Genomic DNA, 17775 nt, shown 5'->3' on the forward strand with positions numbered 1-17775 from the left:
CTTCTAAAACAAAAAAAAAAAAAAAAAAAAAACCAACCTCGAAAATTCATATACATTAACCACAACAACAACAAAACCAATGTAATCCCACCGGTGGAGTCTAAGGAAAATTCATATAAACTAACAATAAAAAAAGAAAATTCATGAAGTGGAGAGGGTCCTTACAGATTTCCTTATGAAGATAAAAAAAAAAAAGTGTATATTAATTAATTGAAGGAAGAATTTGACAAGAGTGGATATGGATGAGTATTTATAAGCCATTTTACTCTTTTAAATATTTTCCGCGTGTTAATTACACCATTTATGAGGTGATTAATTAATTACTATTAATTGAGGTGTTCAATATTTTTCTCCTCTAGAATTTCTAGTTTTTCAAAATTTTACATAAATATATTACCTAGAAGGCAAAATTAAATGGCACTTTTGGTCTATTAATTATTGGTGAATTCAAATTTAATCCTCGTGAAAAACGCATTTAACCTTTTATAATTGAAGTGTGTTTTTGGTCCTTATATTTAGGAACATGTTATGTTTGAAATATTTTTAGAACTATATTATTGTCAAAATCGAGTTAAAGGTCAAAAATACAATTAAAGTATTTCAACTTTTTGAGTTTTATATCTCAACTATCACCAAATGGTTATTAAAACACACCTAAATTACTGATTTTTCACTTCTCCTACTTGAACAATGGTTATATTTTAGATAGGATAAGTGAGCAAATGATAATTCTAGTGTGTATTCCGATAAATATTTGGTGATAGTTCAGATAAAAAATTTACATGCCTAATAGTTCAAGTGAAACTCAAAAGCTTAACATCGTACACAAGTAGTTACGTGGTGGAGCAATTGATAATCATAGTAAATGTGTGAAATATTCATAAACAAAAGGAATCAAAAGTGCGTGTTTCAATTGATTAAAGATTAAATATATTTAATCTAATATCACAAGGACTAAAATTATAACTTAATAACTAAGAGACCTAAATTACTATTAACCCTATACCTAGAAGTATTTATTATTTCAAAGAGTCTTTATGGTCAACCTTTTTCATAGCAAATTGACTTTTATTATTTGACTTGTTCCCCAAATAAATCTTTTTTTTATTTTCAACCTTTGAGTTTTGAACACCTCTCCACAATTCAAGCCTATACCTTATACTAAATAGAAATTAAACTTTATGTTTCTTTCTCTAATGATAGGTCATTAGAGAAAAGCCACAACCAGATGCAGGAGAATATTAAGTGCAAAACTATATAAGCCTTGTAACAACTTAAATTAATTAATCTATACTACATAAAATTATATAATCTACAATTACATGATAGACTAAACTGTAATTATTCCTTCTCTGAACATGGAGAAAATCCAGCAGACTAACCCGAGCGTGCTGGAAAGGTACGCTAGGAGGGGAGTAAAGTGCTTCCTACCAAGACGTTCCATGTTTCCAAAACTCGAGTTTGAGACCTTTAGTTCAAGGTGGAAGGAACCTTACCAACCCACCACAGCCTTCAACGGTGATAAACAGTTGAATCAGCAAAAGCGCAAAGCATCTTTCAGTTCCTTGTCGTCATGGCAGTTATACCCCAGTAAATAGGCTCGAGCTGAAGTAGTATAAGCAGAAAAAGAAGGTGAAAAGGAGTTGAGTGATTAATAAACCAGAAGACAGAATTACAACTAACATACCAAAAAGACCCGAGCCCATGAGCGGTTCTGCTTCGTCTGTCGTACCAGCTTGTTGTTGGTCCTATATTTCAACAAACAAAAGGGAAAAATTAGCTAAAGTTCACTATAATGATTTACATATTATAGAAACAAGTATTTAAAACATTGTACTTTAAGATCACTAAAGTATTTTTTTACATGGATGCAAATATAGCATAGTAGTGAGATGCTACTAGATGTTTTTCGAGGCTCATTATATTTTGACATAAAACTATACTGCCAGATGTATTAGACCCTCATCTATTAAAACTAGTTATTAACAACCTATGCGTACACTAAGACGTTACATAATCGTAGCTGCTGCAAATGATAACTAAGAGATTCCTGGATGGATGGACATGGAGATATCACTCCTATGGGAGTTAGGATCTGAGGGTAAAGGCCACTAACAAAACGCAATCCAACAAACAATTGACTGATTGTTTATACCTTTTCTCTAACTCAGATTATATCAAAGTGAAAAAGATATACCAGACATCTACATATAGACACGATTTTCATTTTAGAATTGCAACACTTCTTTTTAGAAGAATAGCACACTTTATCACCTTCAGAAACAAGTGAACTTCGGCACGTCAGTATAATCATTGTTTACTTATTCTAAGAAAATTCCAAAAATTGGCACACAAACTTTTCATGTGTCCTTAAGTTGACCGTTCACACTGTTTAAAAAAATAGTGAATTCCAGAATCGCTGTAAGCTACCACTAGGTTCTTACCACATCTGGTTCCATTTCATCTGGTGACAACAGCATACTATCAAAACAGTGGCCTGAAATAGTGCACACCAGCAGACCATTTGTAGGATCCAGTACAACTTCCCTGCATGTGTCATCACAAACTGCACCAATACACAAGAGAAAACCAATAATTACAAAGCAATCACCCACAGGGATTCATCTTTCGAATTATCGAATGACTGGTTTGCACTGTTGCAAACATTTTCTTACCATGAACGTTTCCAGTTTTTTCACAGACAAATACATCGCCAATTTGATGGTAAGCGCATGTCTCTCCAGAGCAGGCATGACCATTGACCACATTATCACCAAGACCTTTGCTTTTTTTCCAAATAGAGACTTGATCAGCAACGGTCTTATCGAGAATCATACGGTCATCATTTATCTGTATATTAAAGTCAGAAGGTAAGACGAATACCATAGAAGATTATTTTTTTGATACGTGATACCATAGATGATTCTTGTCGTATGCACCAAAATGCAAATTTTAGGATGTGGGATGGATCAGTTCCCAATACTTATATTTTTATCTTTTGTTTGGTGTTTATTTTCATGAAACACATTGAGTTAAGTAAATGTGCAAACTCAAGGATACAGGAAATGTCCCCTCAATCTACTGCATTCACTCAACTTCTAGTGGAGTTTCTCAATTAATACAGATAGCACAAACTACTTCTCAGCTGGCTAATCACCTAATTAAAATAACCTAGAATCCTTCCTTCTCTTCGGTATTTTGAATTGTCATATACTCCAATAGGTTTGCAACTTTGTTTGAGATATTTTTTAGGTCCTATTACCATTTATTCCCCCAATCCCTTCTGTGTTTTAAATTTCAGTTTCTGTTTTGGATATTTCTATGGAATATCAACAGTTCTCCACTGCCTTGTTTAAGAGGAATGGTTGATGCATGAAAGAAAATACTCCACCCAAACAAGATTTATACAAAAACGAAAACAAGAAAGCCCAAAAATGAAATTCAGAAAGTTCCCACAAGAAACACTAGAAAATGTTAATAAAAATCTCAATCAGTGAGTCATTCAAGAAACACATACCTAAATATCAGAGATGCAACATCCAATTCTCACAACGCCCTTTCCTTACACATCCATAACCTTTGATCCTTGGGCCTCACCTTACCCCCAAGTTTAAAAAAGAAAAGAGCAAAATACATCCACCCAAATATAATTTATCGAGTAAAAACTTTATCCTATAAATCCAGTCAATAAATTCAGGATTATTTGTGATTATATTCAGGTTTGGATGAAGCAACTAGAAGCTTCAAATACAAAGAAAACTAATCACCTGAGAAGGAAGAGGGGCTTCGCTTCTTTTAGCAGCTTGCATTTGGATGTAATACTCCTTCAATTCCATTGGGCAATTCCTGACGAACTCCACCATGTCATCTGAATCACGCTGCAGAGAATCCATTTCTTTTTATCTAAAGTAAATTTAATCTACAAGATGCATACACCATTTCGCAACTAACGAAAAATTCCAAGAAGCGAATCGCTCACTTTGCAGCTTGCTCTCTCCATTTCTTTCAAGATCCCATTAATTGACCTTTTTCTCTGAATAAGAAAAATATCTTTTTTTGGGGGGTTAAATCCAGCCATTCTTGGTGACAGAAATGAGAAATTACATCCCTTTAGTCCTTTTCCTAATTTGATAATGATGTTTCCCTTTTAAGCCTCTCAATTCCACAAGAAAATCATCTTTACTTTAAAAATTATAACAAGCTAGCAAATGTTACTCAGCCTAATCGACCCATTTGGCATTTGAATTTGGTTCTGGCCTAACTTTTCGACAATTGGTTTACATGTTTGGGTAACATTTGTTAAAATCAATTCTGCTGTTCAATTAGGACTTCGATGTGTTTGGAAAAGGTTTTCTTTATGAAACCAATTGATTGAATCAGACTATTTCAGAAACAGCAATATTTTGGTTTGGGAAAATTGGGTTGTTGATTTTTGTTTCAGGATTTAGTCTTCAAAACCACATAAGCTGAATTTTTTAAATACTTTTCCAACACATGATTAGTTTTCCTAGAAAAGTTCCCAGACACACTTCCAAAACCAGTCATTTTACAACTAAACCAAACCCTTACCCAAATGCCACCCAAACATTCAACTTACACTGGGATCTACTTAGCTATAAAATTATAAGTTTTTAACTTCCAATTTACACTATGATGTAGAGAATACAATTTGCGAGTTAGATGTAAAACATAATTAGGTTAGCTGAAGTGCTTGGTCGATGACAAGTGAAAATTTCACATTCGAATAAAAGATACCTTGATGTAAAGCTTTTTCCAAGCACACTCCCGTGGCTTTTTTGTTGGGAGCACCAAACCCCATCGCAAGCAATACCTGTACCAAATTTTTATCAAGAAACACCGAAGTCAAATGGATGAGAAAGATATTCTGAACTTCTAATTTTTACCAAAGTATGAATCAGTAAAAGAATAACAAGGGTTAACACATTAGGTCGTCAAAAAGTTGAGCAAATAATTTGAATGAATGAGGACTTTAGGGCATGGAAAAGGTACAAGATTCAATACAAATTAATAAGTGTAAAAATACTAAGTCAACCCTCTTTTTTAACGAATTAAAACTAAATGTATGCAAAGTAAATCACATTTTGTCAATTTAAATTACTCGTGAAGAATGATGGATTTGCAAGAAAGTCTCTCCTTTGAAATATCAATTTGCAAGAAAGTAGTGATAGTGGGATTATTTCTAGATGGCACGTTGTTGATGGTCTAGACCCATAGTTGTCGAAGGGATCATACCCCGGGGAGAATGGATCAGATATCGAGACTTGAGAGAATGAGGATCGGATACTTGTGATCTCAGAAAACCTGGAATGGACGTTGGCGGCTCTTGGCCATTGGCCCAGGCATGCCACAATTGTGCCATAACATGTCTCAGCATCTGATTTTCCTCGACACTGGCTGACTCTCTTGCTGTCAATTCAGCTGGAGTGTCTAGCTGGCTCACCACAGATTTGATATTGGTCGTCATTGGTGCTCTTCCATGTGGTGAGCCTAGTAGAAACTCCAGCTGAATTAACAGCAAGAGAGTCGGCCAGTGTCTAGGAAAATCAGATGTTGAGACATGTTAAGGCACAATTGTGGCAAGCTTGGGCCAATGGCCAAGAGCCGCAAACGTCCATTTCAGGTTTTCTGAGATCACAAGTAGTATTTTATCCTTATCCTCTCAAGTCTCAATATTTGATCCGTTCTTCCTGGTCCTCTATAATTTCTTACCCGGTCTTTTATTTTCGCAGACCAAAAAATAAAGTCATTTCTTTTTTATTAGGTATTCATAAGGTGACTTGGAACACCAAAAAAAGACAACCAATTTTGTAAAATAAGCGGCCAACGCAATATTGTTTTGTCCAAATATTATTTTTAGCCAAATAAAATTCAATGAAGCAATCGTACTAAAACCATGGGACTCAAGGGTGACTCACACCTTCCCCGACCAACAAAATTACTTACCCAGTAACTAATTTTAGCAGACCAAAAAACAAAAGTCACGTCTTTTTTATTAGAGATTCATAAGGTGACTTTGAACACTAAAAAACTCAATTCCAAGTGCAGACTCTAAATAAATAAATAAACCCTTTTTCAAAACCGTCACTTCAAATGAAAAAACCCTCAATCGAATAAAGAGGGGTGTGACAGTATGAATACTAGTACAAGCAACCAAGTGTAAGGCATAGTAATACTAAAGTGGGTTAAAACTTTGGAGACCAAGGTTCAACTCTCAAGAGAGACAAAACATACTAGATGGTTTCTTCCTGTTTATATAAGATTTGGTGGCTAGAGTTACTTGGTACATGCACTCTCAATACCTATGTTGGTGTAAGAGATAGCACGTACCTGAACGAGCAATCAAGGTACGCAAAAGTTGGCCCGAACCCACCCTTTTCAAGAAAATAAAGTAAAAAAAATACTAGTACAACCTATAACACCAAGACACATAGATAATAGATAAGCATATGCAGCATGAATGAAGAGACTATGAAAAAGGAGGAGTTGAAGGGGAAAATGCAAAATGCATTGTACTTACAGCTGACGCCATAAGGATTCATCAGAAGCAACACCATTTAGAAACTTACAGACCAATGAACATGCAACAAGATCCTGCACATTGCCATAAATTAAAAAAAAAAAAAATTTGGTCAATATGAAATAACCATGGGCACACAAAAGCATAAAAATGGCTCTTATTATCCTTTCTTTTTCAGTCCTCTGTATAGGTTATAATATGATGAGCAAATAAAACTGAAACAACATGAATTACCTCTGAGGAAAGGAACTTGAGAATGTGATGGAGCAACTCAGGAGGGATTTTGCTGAGAATACCAGCTTCTATTGACCTTGGAGCACGTCCTATGTTGTTGGTACTAGCACCATCACACTTACCCATAAGAGTCTCACACATCTTTGCAGGTGAAGATGCACATTCACCTTCATCTTTAAATTCAATTGGCAATGCAAGAGATTCAGATGATAATAATGCATTTACCTTTTTCTCCCCCTGTTTTTCCTCAAATTTCATCCGTTTTGCTCCTCTATTTTCCTCCTCCTCTCGCGCCGCCTCTTTCCCCTCATCCTTCACATCTCTTAATTTCTCAGTCACATGATCCTCTTCTACGCCAAACTTATCATTATCGTCCTCAACTTCCAGTTGCTTCCATTCATCCTGAACCATATCAACCTAATTACTAAACTTCAATTAAATCCATCCCCAAATACAGCAAACAGTACCATCTCGTGCCTAGTAACACAAAGTCAGAAATATCAATAACTACTCTGTACACTCATAGAGACGCGGATTTTAAGATTACGGGTTACAGATTGCAATTTTACTGATTCTTGTTCTTTTTTATGTGGCGCCTACTACAATTTGGAGAGCAAAAAAAATTAACAATTATCTTTTATTACAATTCTGTGGAGCATATTTCAATATCACTCTCACCATTTCATTGTTTGTATTTGACTGAAAATGGAATTTAATATGTTAATCTTACTTCTATATTATGGTAGTGATAAAGGAAGAAAATATCAAAGTAGCTGTTGAAAAGTCAGTTTGGCAGAAAACATAACATCGAAGTTTATATTTTGAATAGTTCAATGAATTTGAATTCTTGAAAGTTATAAAAGTTATATAGGAGTGGAAATGTATCGAACATGTTGTGTCAGTACAAGAAGAAAAGATTTGTCATATAAATTAGGAAGGATGACTAATCTACTGTAAGAAGAATGTGACTTATAGTAATCTTTTATGCCGAATAAAAATATATAAATCTTAGTTCAACAAAAATAAAAGGTCAATGCTCAAGTCCACGAGTAAAAGTAAATGCATTGACCCTCCTAATTTGATCGAACATTCTTTTTATGAAAGAGAGTAAAAAAATATATTGGCACATGATAACCTTTTGCCTTCCCTTCGTTTTATAACCCAGAAATTTCCGAAAACCAGGGGTGTTCAAGGTTCGAAACTCGGTGAATAATGGGCCCGCCGCTCTAAACTTCTCCACTTAGATACCAAACTGTTGTCTAAGGCAGGGGTCAAACACGTAACAACGACCATCTCAGTTCTCACACATATCACATTGCGCTCTAGCACTAGACCATAGCCCCGGCCCCCGAGGGTAACCTTTTGCCCATTTCTTTTCGTAGAAATGAATCGTACTACCCTCGTAAAAAATAACAATATCCCATAATCCATCACAGCGGCAAAAGAGGAAACAAAATGTAACAGTATATTATAGCAAAAGATGTAACACACAAGACATTCAGATTGTTTTAAAATGAAACTATTCAAATTGTTGTATTCTTTTCTTTACTATTCAGTGAAAAAATGAGTGCAAACCACTTCAAAAAGGAAAAGCTTTTTGGAAAATCATTTGTTGCAAAAAACTTCTCAAGAGAAGTTGTTTCCGATTACAGATACCAAGGAATAACAGATAGTAGCAGCACAAGAACTATAATACTACAATACAACGATTGAGGTCCAAGAAAAAAAAAACATCAACACCAATATTAGCCGAGCATAGCCAATCCAAAACCCAGCTAAAAGAGTAAGTATAGTAAATTTGAATTCACCTAACGAATATAGCAGAATAGTTGCATAGTATTCATCTTCCCAAAATAATTGAGATTTATCGAGCGAGGTAAATATTATAAATTACCTGATCGGAGAAAGCGAGAACTTCGGATTCGAGGAATTGAGCGAGTGATTCATCCTCATCGTCAGAGATTACCATGACTGTAGCCTAAAAGGTCGAATATATAAGTGCTGGTTTGGCCGGTAACTGAACGCCGGCGACCGGCTAATGACGTCGGCTAATCTAACCGGTGGATTGAATCGGAGAGTCATTGATAGAAAAGGAGAGAGGGGTGTTCAGTTGTTTGGGTAGCGTAAGAGTCTAAGAGAAAGGTATCGAGGTCGGGTCGGGTTGGATGTATCCGGGTATATGGGCCCGATGAGGAGTGATTTTTATGGAGAAAATTATCAAAATGATCCTTAATTATGGAATTTGGTTCAATTTGGTCCAAAAGTTATATATCTATGTATGTGTTTATGTGTGATTAATTATATGTGAATGTACGTATTTTCAAAGCAAAAGTTAGATATATGTAATTGTATATAAAGACACCAACTATATATGTGGCAAACTGGATCCAATATATGCGTTTTCAAATCGTATGTGCACAACATTGGCCAACTGTATGAAAGATACGTAAAGGGTATGTTAAGTGTGTGTGAAGATGGCAATCTCTGGCAAAGCAAACCTCAATTTTTCAACGGGCTAGGCTTTTTAGATACACATGTGTATAAGTGTAATTATGCTATAAAATTACCTAATCAAGAACCTAAATACATGTCCTACAATTGTATCTTCTACATCAACACTAACAATTCATCCTTCCTCTCCACTGGAGGGTTTTAGTAAATAATCAAATAGGCTGATAATGTATTTGATTTAACACAAAAAAAAAACATCCAAGAACCTACTAATAATAAGGAACAACTACAATTATTACCACGCATCAATCCTGAGAAAGTAAGAATCAGCTATATGAACTGTGGATGTCACTTGATTAAATCCGGCTCAGTCGAAAATACAGCAAGGAACAAAGTGAATAACAGGAAAAAGAAAATGTGGATCATTGCAGGCATAAAACACTGCAAGCTTCCAATTTCAGATCTGTGCACCACAACTCACAACCAGAGTGAAGGGATACAGAAAGGAGAAGTTACTAACTACAATGTTCAGTACCAAGAAAAGCCCCTAATGTTTACAGGAACTGCAAATTGGGAAACTTAAGAAGCCTTTTGAAAATGAAAGGATAGCAGCTTTGCAATCTCTAGAAACCCAACTTTGTCCTTGCCAGCAAATATCGTCTTCAGCTTGTCATCGCAATTTATCTCCTTCTTGTTTGCAGGGTTCTGCAGATCATGAATTTTACTTGTCAAAAGAAACTAAAGGGTGTATATATTGTATATGAGTACACAACCTACTTCACACATTTGTTCAAATGGATTAAACATTTGTCGACTCAGATTAGATAATAACTATTAACTAAAGAAAACTTTTTTTTCTCAAACATTAGAAGGATGTGGATTGTCCTCAACCTGATAAGAAACTAAAAAATTCAATAATTATGATAGTTTGAAGAAATCAATGACAAATCATCTTGTTATAACAACACTCACAATAAATCTATGCCTCAAACAACTAGTAGAAGGAATGCTAAATGATTATAAATCATCATCTCAAAGGCCATAGTGTAATATTTTTCCTAGAACCCCAAGTGTTGGTGATTGTTGATCAGTCGCATGTTAACTACATTACTGCATTTTGATGAAACAATACCAAATTTCAATATGAACAAGCGGACAAAACTCTGCCCTAAAAACTGTTGCTGTTCTTTGTATCTCAAACAAATGAACTAACATGAAAAAGCATCTTTTACAAGAAAACTAACATAGAAAAATAAGAGGGTAAAGTTACCAATTTCAAAAAAAAATATAGTAGGAGGGTAAGCAAATGGGTAATATAGAGAATCATGTTTGGCTGCATTGTGTTTTGCTTTTCCATCAAATATACTTTAAGGAATATCTCATAAATATATCCACAACGAAATTATACTTTTAACTCTGAAAATTGGCATAGGTTGTTATACATGCTTGACTGCTGGTGTATTATATCAGCAATTATTTACAGCTTGGCCTTATAAAGGATGCCCCAGCTGGTCATACAAAGTGTTGACGTAGCTTGAGAACAAAAGCTCATTCATTATTCAGCACATGGCAATCAAATCAGACATCATAGTATTCCAGGGCCCCAAGCCATGGGCATCCTACTTCTTCATATAAATTGCCGCAAAGTCTATACTGATCAAATTATCATACATTTTGAAATAGCAGAAGACGATATCCTACCAACCAGTTTATTCATTACCATGTCAATCAGTAGCCTAACTCATAACAGAGGTCTTACAACCTCAATGCCAAAATGTCAAGATCCCTTCGGATCCCTCACCCTCTTGTAGTCTACTCTCACAGGGTCCTTTGTTCCATTATCAGCCAGTCTACTAGATAGGAAAAACAACAATATCTTTTGATCCAGTGCATATTTTCAAATCATTTGTAAGACTTCCTAATCTCGCAGAAACAACTAGACTTTCCAAGACTGTTAAAATTTCCATCTAATTTTTTTTTTTTTTTGATAACCGAGAAATCCGTCTATGACCCGCCCTTTGGACCAATCACAGCCTTCTAAACTCGGTGGATAATGGGCCCGCCCCTCTACCCTTCTCCACTTAAATACCGGGCTTTGCTTTGCATGGTGTGGGGCTTGAACCTGCGACCTAAGCCACAAATCCTCCACCTTTTGCCACTTGAGCTAGACCTTGGGGGCTCCATCTAATATTGATTGAGCAAAAAGGCTCAACTATCTTATAACCAAGAAAGCTAGTCAAAGGAACAGACAACAGACTGATCGTTAATTGCATCTGACATTCTAGAGCAGTCACTACTATATTGTTAATTGTTGATACATCTTCCACAAGCACAAGGAAAAACAATCATCCCTGTGAAAATTGTTTCATTAAAAGCAAACGCAATATCTTCCCGTACCATGTTAGCTATACACGTCACTTTTAGCACCTCAAATCGTCATACTGTCACACCTACAAAGCTGTGCATTTGCATTTCTGCTAGGATATGGTAAACCATCTTAAATAACTTCTTTTATTTTATCATCTAATGTGCTAGTTACTATACATCTATACTAACATTTGCATTTTACGACATTGTAGTTGATATAGCTGATACAAACACCAGGTATCCATACTTGACATAGCTCAAGCGAAAACCCTCATTTTAGCAAAGAGTCTATTTTCACACCTCGAATCCTTAACAACTTCCCAGTTACATTTTTACAAAAAAGGCTACTCCATAGAACAATACTATCAACATGCAAAGGTTTATTCTCTATCATAAGTAACATAAAGAGGAAATGGAAAGTGGACCTGAAGGTTATTGGTTTTGATGTAATCCCAGATTTTCTTAACAGCATCAGTACGTGCGATTTCAGAAGTACCGACAAATTTTTGTAGAGCAGGTGAAATCGGTTGAGGTTTCAGTATGCCTTTAGAACGACCTTTTCCAGCCGCGGTTGTTGAGGTGGCCGGAGGTATCTTTCCGGTGGAGGTCTTTGCAGCAGCCATTAGAGTTCGGCAATAGTTTCCGAAAACCCTAGAAGATGATGCCATGGTTTTCCTTGGATTCTGCAAAACCCTAGAAGCTAACAATGGAGAAATGGTAAACTCGAGGTTTTTGGTACGAAGGAATGGCAAATTCGTATTTTAAAGTGGAAAATTTTGCTTTTTCGGGTTTTACTGTGTTTTTTGAAAAACTTTGACCTGTTGGGCTGATTTAGTGGGAAGAAGGCCTTCGGGTCGGGTCACTCAAAATTTAATTGGGTTCTCACCCGTTACTTGTTGAAAAATTTATTTAAATGTACTCTTGGATTATCTAGTTTATAATGATATGGTCGAAGACTCGAAATATATAGCATTTGCTCTATTATTTATGTGTTTTGCTTATATGTATTGTGTATACACTGTATAGTATACGTATATTATAAAGATGATAGTCAAAAATATATTTGTATGGCCATTTTTTATGAGGTTCATACTTGAACTATTAGGTATTCGCATTTTCTATCTAAACTCAAAGCCGACTAGACTATAAGGCTACTAAAGTATTATTTTGGGCCCTAATTTTTTGGGATCCTCACTTTTCTTTAAAATGTTCTATATATATTTTAAAAAATCGCATGGTTAAATTTGAAATGAAAGGTAGAAATATATGTAAGGATCATTATATTGATAAATGGAATAGTTTTTATGTAATTGTAGTATCCTTTTTTCCGTGGTTATTTATCTTATTTTCTCATTTATATCATGACGATTAACATGAACATACATTATTATTTCTATATTTACATTTTTCATTCTCCTTTCTCTATCCTTATCCTCTTATAGTTGAATATTCTAAACCCTTTCAAACGGTCAAACCTTCTGCATTATACAAAATCTATTATTGTCTGTTTACTCAGTATACTCAAAAGAGGGGCAAAGATTTATTCTCCAAAGCATTTCAATTTTCCCAAGTTAGTTGTATGCAAAAATATTGCCAAGAGTAGTAGTAGCAGCACATCAAAATTTGTGTTACATGATCAAATCTAAATCTAACATCCTTACTTCCTTTGTTGCAGAAAAATTGAACTCTATCAACTTTGCTCCTAAATTATGTGATCTTCCTCTTCGATTTTCGAATCATCATCGTACACGAGTGAGTGCTAGATAAGCCACAACTCTGTAGCCTACCAACATCACAGCCATGACCGAGACATCAATCCACATATTGTTTAAGCCTACTGATTCAATGGCAGGTAAGTTTGCAACTTGGCAATAGACTCCTTTTGAACATTCATAGTAGTCATTGTCATTGTATTGAACCCCTAGAAGCAACTTGTAGCTATAGTAACTATAACTCAAGTATTTTAACCAAACGATGAACGGAGGAATCTGTTGAATGTAGTATCCTCCAGCAATTAGGAATACTAATGTTGTTACTGATGCTAATGTAGTGGCTTGTTTAACATCCATTAGTAAGGCACCAAAAGCTAGTCCGAGGCTTTGTGAAACGAGGACGTTGTAGAGGACTACTAGGAGAGATAGGATGAAGGTAGTTGGATCAGGTTTGAGCCCTCCCATCCAGTAAAGGATGAACGTAAATGCTGTTGGTAATGCTAGTTCTAAAGGCAAATCTACCACAGTTTTGGCAAGAAAATATGACGAGAGACGATACATTCCTGATGATCTCTCTTTGATGAGCATTCTTCTTTCCTGTGGAAATGTGAAAACTGCGTTGTAGAGTGGATAGAACCCCCAAAATACCGCGAAAAAGAACAACATTGCAATCTGCAAAACAGAAAATCAAGTGTCATTGTTATTATTATTAGGATATTGTAACATGTAACAAAGCCTGATTGTTGAAATGGCAAAAGATTAGCTCTGTTTACTTGACCAACCTAGCGTAAAGATTATAGGAAATTATATGTTTTCGTATGTGCAAATGACATAAGGTGAACGGATAATGTCTTACTCGGTCTTCAATGTGGGATGTTGGAGTATGCCACCACAATAGTCCTGCAAGAAATGCTACACTTATAACTTGAAAGATCCTAAGCCTGTTGAAGCTCTCGTGTCTTCGCTCCCTTAACCCTCTCATAAGAAGTATTTTGAATTGATGCATCCAACTTGTGCACCATTGCTCTAATTTCACACCATTTCCTGCATCGATAGACCCCACGATACCTATTATTAGGCACTGAATAAAGGCGATGAACGGTTTGAAGTTGCTTTTTTTTCATTGTAAATTGGAAACTTACTTGTAGAAACATCCTTTGTGTAGCTGTAACTACTGTTATCTAAACTGCATACTTCAGTTTTCAACCTTGTTGAAATGTTCTTTTCATACGCGGAGATGAGAGCTTCTCTCACCAACTTCTTTTCCTGTTCAATACTATCACCTTGATCGTTGGCATTCTTGGTTTCCGGTCCAATTCCTGAAAGACCTATAATAGATTTTAAGAAGCCAGAAATACCGTAATGAAAGGAACATAAGAGTTTGTCCCTAGGTATTTCACCAAATTGGATCCTTTATGTTTAATTTTGTCAGAATTTGGCATTTATGTGGAAACATGTTCATTTCAAGTGTGTTAAAGTGGAATGTTTTAATTTACCATTCGCGAGATCGAGTAAGAGATCAGCTGGATTGATAGTGATGGATATGGAAAAACCAATAGAGGAGAAGTATTCCAAGGCAGTTGATGCAGGACCATAGTAGATAGGACATCCCTCAGAGAGCAACACTACCTTATCAAACATATGATAAAGTCGACTAGACGGCTGATGGATCGTTGTGATCACAGTACGACCACCACTTGCTAGTCGTTTAACAGTGTTAAGGATCCGGAGTGCTGTTGTCGAATCAAGTCCTGAAGTTGGCTCGTCTAAAAGTAGTATACTCGGGTTGATCAGCATTTCTTGACCTATACTAACTCTTTTTTTCTCTCCACCTGATATCCCTCTAAACAATGACCCTCCAATCATACTGTTTCTACACTTGTTTAATCCAAGTTCTGCAATAACATGCTCTACATGTCTCACTTTTTCGACCCTATCGAGGCTTTGTGGCAGCCTAAGCAGAGCTGTGAACAGAAGTGTTTCAATTACTGTAAGATGAGGATACAGGACATCATCTTGTGACACGAATCCTGTTCTACGTTTGATTGAACCCGAGAATGGCTGACTGTTGTACGTAATCTTCCCGGATAATTTACCCGAAAGACGCCCTCCTAGTGCTGTTAGGAGGGTGGTTTTGCCACTACCTGATGGACCTAACATAGCTAGCATCTCTCCTGGATACACAGTGCCTGTCACTCCATTTAGTATAGTCTTTTCTTTTGTGTTTGATGGTCCTCCACAACACATTCCTTTGTTTTCTTGACTAATTTTGTAAACAATCTCTTCAAACTGCACATTTAAAATGAAGACATAAGCAAAGATTACATTGAACCTATGTTGCTCGGACTTTTCAAAAATACATCAGGGTGTCTGTGTGTCGGATCCTCCAAAACCTATACATTTTGTGATGATCTAGCTAGTGCCAGTGCCAGGATTTCACTAAGGGGTTTCAAAAAATATGAAAAAGTAAACTCTACTATATATGTAGATATAAAAAAGTAATTTAAACCATGTATAAACATGGCAATTTTCCATCAAAGAGGGTGCATCCAAACCACCCCTTCAGTCCTACCTAGCTCCGCCCCTAGATCATGCACGGGCCCTACAACACTTTTGGGAAGGTTCGAGCAACATAACATTGAACCACTAAAGAATTACGATAAGAGCAGAGTCAGAAAACTTCTATTACTCTATTTATACAATATAATTTTCCGACAAAAAATGTTCATTTACCCCTTTAAACTACATGTAGCTCTGCCTCTAGATCAGAGCACATAACTGACACAATCTACTTGTTACATGTATAAAGCAACAAGTAAGTACTAAAAGGTTAACAAGAGAGAAAAATAGACCTTCAAAGTTATAGGGTACATGGCCTTCTGTAAAAAAGATTGTTGTGACTTGATCTGGACAGGGAAACCCAGACATGACTTGTCATATTGCTTCGACGAATTAGGCGAATTCGTCGAAGCTTCCATCAAGTCTGTGCCACCTTTTTCTGGGTTTGGTGCTACACAATGAAGATGCATATTGCCAAATATACTTGAAACAACTTGGACTATATATGTTTGGTTTTTTTTTTAATACTTGTGTTTTGGCTAGAAAAAAAGAACACTTAGAAAGGACAAGTTAAAGAGTTGGTTTTAACTTGAGATTGTTAAGTTGAATTGGACAACCATATATATATAAAGAAAGAAAGACACACAAAGGAGTATGACTATTTCACTTTCTTTTTCTTGTGGGCTCTCACCTCTTTCTTAAAGTATTGTAACACAATCAATTTATTATACTAATATTCTTCATGTTAGTTTTCGTCTTAGCTGTGTTTGGTACGAAGAAAAATATTTTCTGGCAAAATATTGTTTGAGGAAATAAGTGAGTTTTTTGCTTATTATTTTGTGTTTGGTATCAATTATCATAACTACTAAATAGTCATTATTTTCCCACCGGGCATTTTTCAGTAATGGCTACATATGTTTTGATTGAATCAGTGAGAAAAAAAATGTTCATTGGCTATTTTCAATATTTTAATGAGAATGTGTTGTCCATCATGCATTTTCCTAGTGAACTTATTCGGTGAGAATAAGATGAAAAATCATATTTTATAACACAAATTTTTCAATGATTTGAGGTGGAATTTTTTTTGTTTCTAATGATTTATTTAAGCAAAAAAAATATTATGATAAGCACAATATAATTTTTTGATGGCAGATGTTTAACTGACCCTTCAACCTATGATGACGTGGCTCCGCACTAGTAGCAATTCATGGGCGGAGTGATCTTAAGCGAAGGGTGATTAGCACATTTTTTAGCATGACGTGGCTCCGCACTAGTAGCAATTCATGGGCGGAGTGATCTTAAGCGAAGGGTGATTAGCACATTTTTTAGCATGACGTGGCTCCGCACTAGTAGCAATTCATGGGCGGAGTGATCTTAAGCGAAGGGTGATTAGCACATTTTTTAGCATGACGTGGCTCCGCACTAGTAGCAATTCATGGGCGGAGTGATCTTAAGCGAAGGGTGATTAGCACATTTTTTAGCATGACGTGGCTCCGCACTAGTAGCAATTCATGGGCGGAGTGATCTTAAGCGAAGGGTGATTAGCACATTTTTTAGCATGACGTGGCTCCGCACTAGTAGCAATTCATGGGCGGAGTGATCTTAAGCGAAGGGTGATTAGCACATTTTTTGCTAAAAACTTATATCATATACATAGAGGTTAAATGCTAGCTATCATTAGTGTCTGTTTAGTCTTTTACATCCTTAATATAATTGAGAAAAAAAATTGAACACATGATTAAGGGTGTGTTTGGTATGAAGTAAAATGTTTTTCTGAAAAAACAAGTAGATTTTTGACTTATTTTCTCATGTTTGATTGGTGAGTAGAAAATATTTTCCGGAAAAGATTTTTAGTGTTTGATTTATGAATGAATTTTTTTTGAGAAATATATTTTATTTTTACTAGAATAGAAA

The 17775-nt window shown here is 35.6% G+C and overlaps 3 protein-coding genes across 6 annotated transcripts; all 3 read right to left on the reverse strand.

The window, feature by feature from the left end:
* Positions 1-1100: 1100 nt before the first annotated feature.
* Positions 1101-8898, reverse strand: LOC102599876 (F-box protein SKIP31-like). 3 transcript variants are annotated; one of them, XM_006361162.2, is made up of 9 exons: positions 8667-8898; positions 6773-7189; positions 6539-6612; positions 4756-4831; positions 3768-3878; positions 2676-2850; positions 2445-2566; positions 1688-1748; positions 1101-1605 (listed from the first exon to the last, which is right to left on the reverse strand). In XM_006361162.2, exons 1-9 carry the CDS (start codon positions 8739-8741, stop codon positions 1535-1537), a joined length of 1182 nt encoding a protein of 393 aa, XP_006361224.1. In that variant the 5' UTR covers positions 8742-8898; the 3' UTR covers positions 1101-1534. The 3 variants fall into 3 exon arrangements, with proteins under 3 accessions (XP_006361224.1, XP_006361225.1, XP_015170678.1); XM_006361163.2 differs by having other exon boundaries at positions 6773-7174; positions 8667-8895; XM_015315192.1 differs by having other exon boundaries at positions 6773-7249; positions 8667-8754.
* A 647-nt stretch (positions 8899-9545) lies between these two features.
* Positions 9546-12388, reverse strand: LOC102600426 (upstream activation factor subunit UAF30-like). Its single transcript, XM_006361164.2, has 2 exons — positions 12016-12388; positions 9546-9928 (listed from the first exon to the last, which is right to left on the reverse strand). Exons 1-2 carry the CDS (start codon positions 12256-12258, stop codon positions 9803-9805), a joined length of 369 nt encoding a protein of 122 aa, XP_006361226.1. The 5' UTR covers positions 12259-12388; the 3' UTR covers positions 9546-9802.
* A 720-nt stretch (positions 12389-13108) lies between these two features.
* Positions 13109-16451, reverse strand: LOC102600750 (ABC transporter G family member 14-like). 2 transcript variants are annotated; one of them, XM_006361166.2, is made up of 5 exons: positions 16155-16451; positions 14799-15591; positions 14445-14621; positions 14159-14346; positions 13109-13974 (listed from the first exon to the last, which is right to left on the reverse strand). In XM_006361166.2, the coding sequence occupies exons 1-5, from the start codon at positions 16329-16331 to the stop codon at positions 13330-13332; spliced, it is 1980 nt and encodes a 659-aa protein (XP_006361228.1). In that variant the 5' UTR covers positions 16332-16451; the 3' UTR covers positions 13109-13329. The 2 variants fall into 2 exon arrangements, with proteins under 2 accessions (XP_006361228.1, XP_006361227.1); XM_006361165.2 differs by having other exon boundaries at positions 14445-14630.
* Between the last annotated feature and the right edge of the window lie 1324 nt (positions 16452-17775).

This window comes from Solanum tuberosum, unplaced genomic scaffold (assembly GCF_000226075.1).
Source record: "Solanum tuberosum cultivar DM 1-3 516 R44 unplaced genomic scaffold, SolTub_3.0 scf00341, whole genome shotgun sequence".
In the NCBI taxonomy this organism is placed as follows: Eukaryota; Viridiplantae; Streptophyta; class Magnoliopsida; order Solanales; family Solanaceae; genus Solanum; species Solanum tuberosum.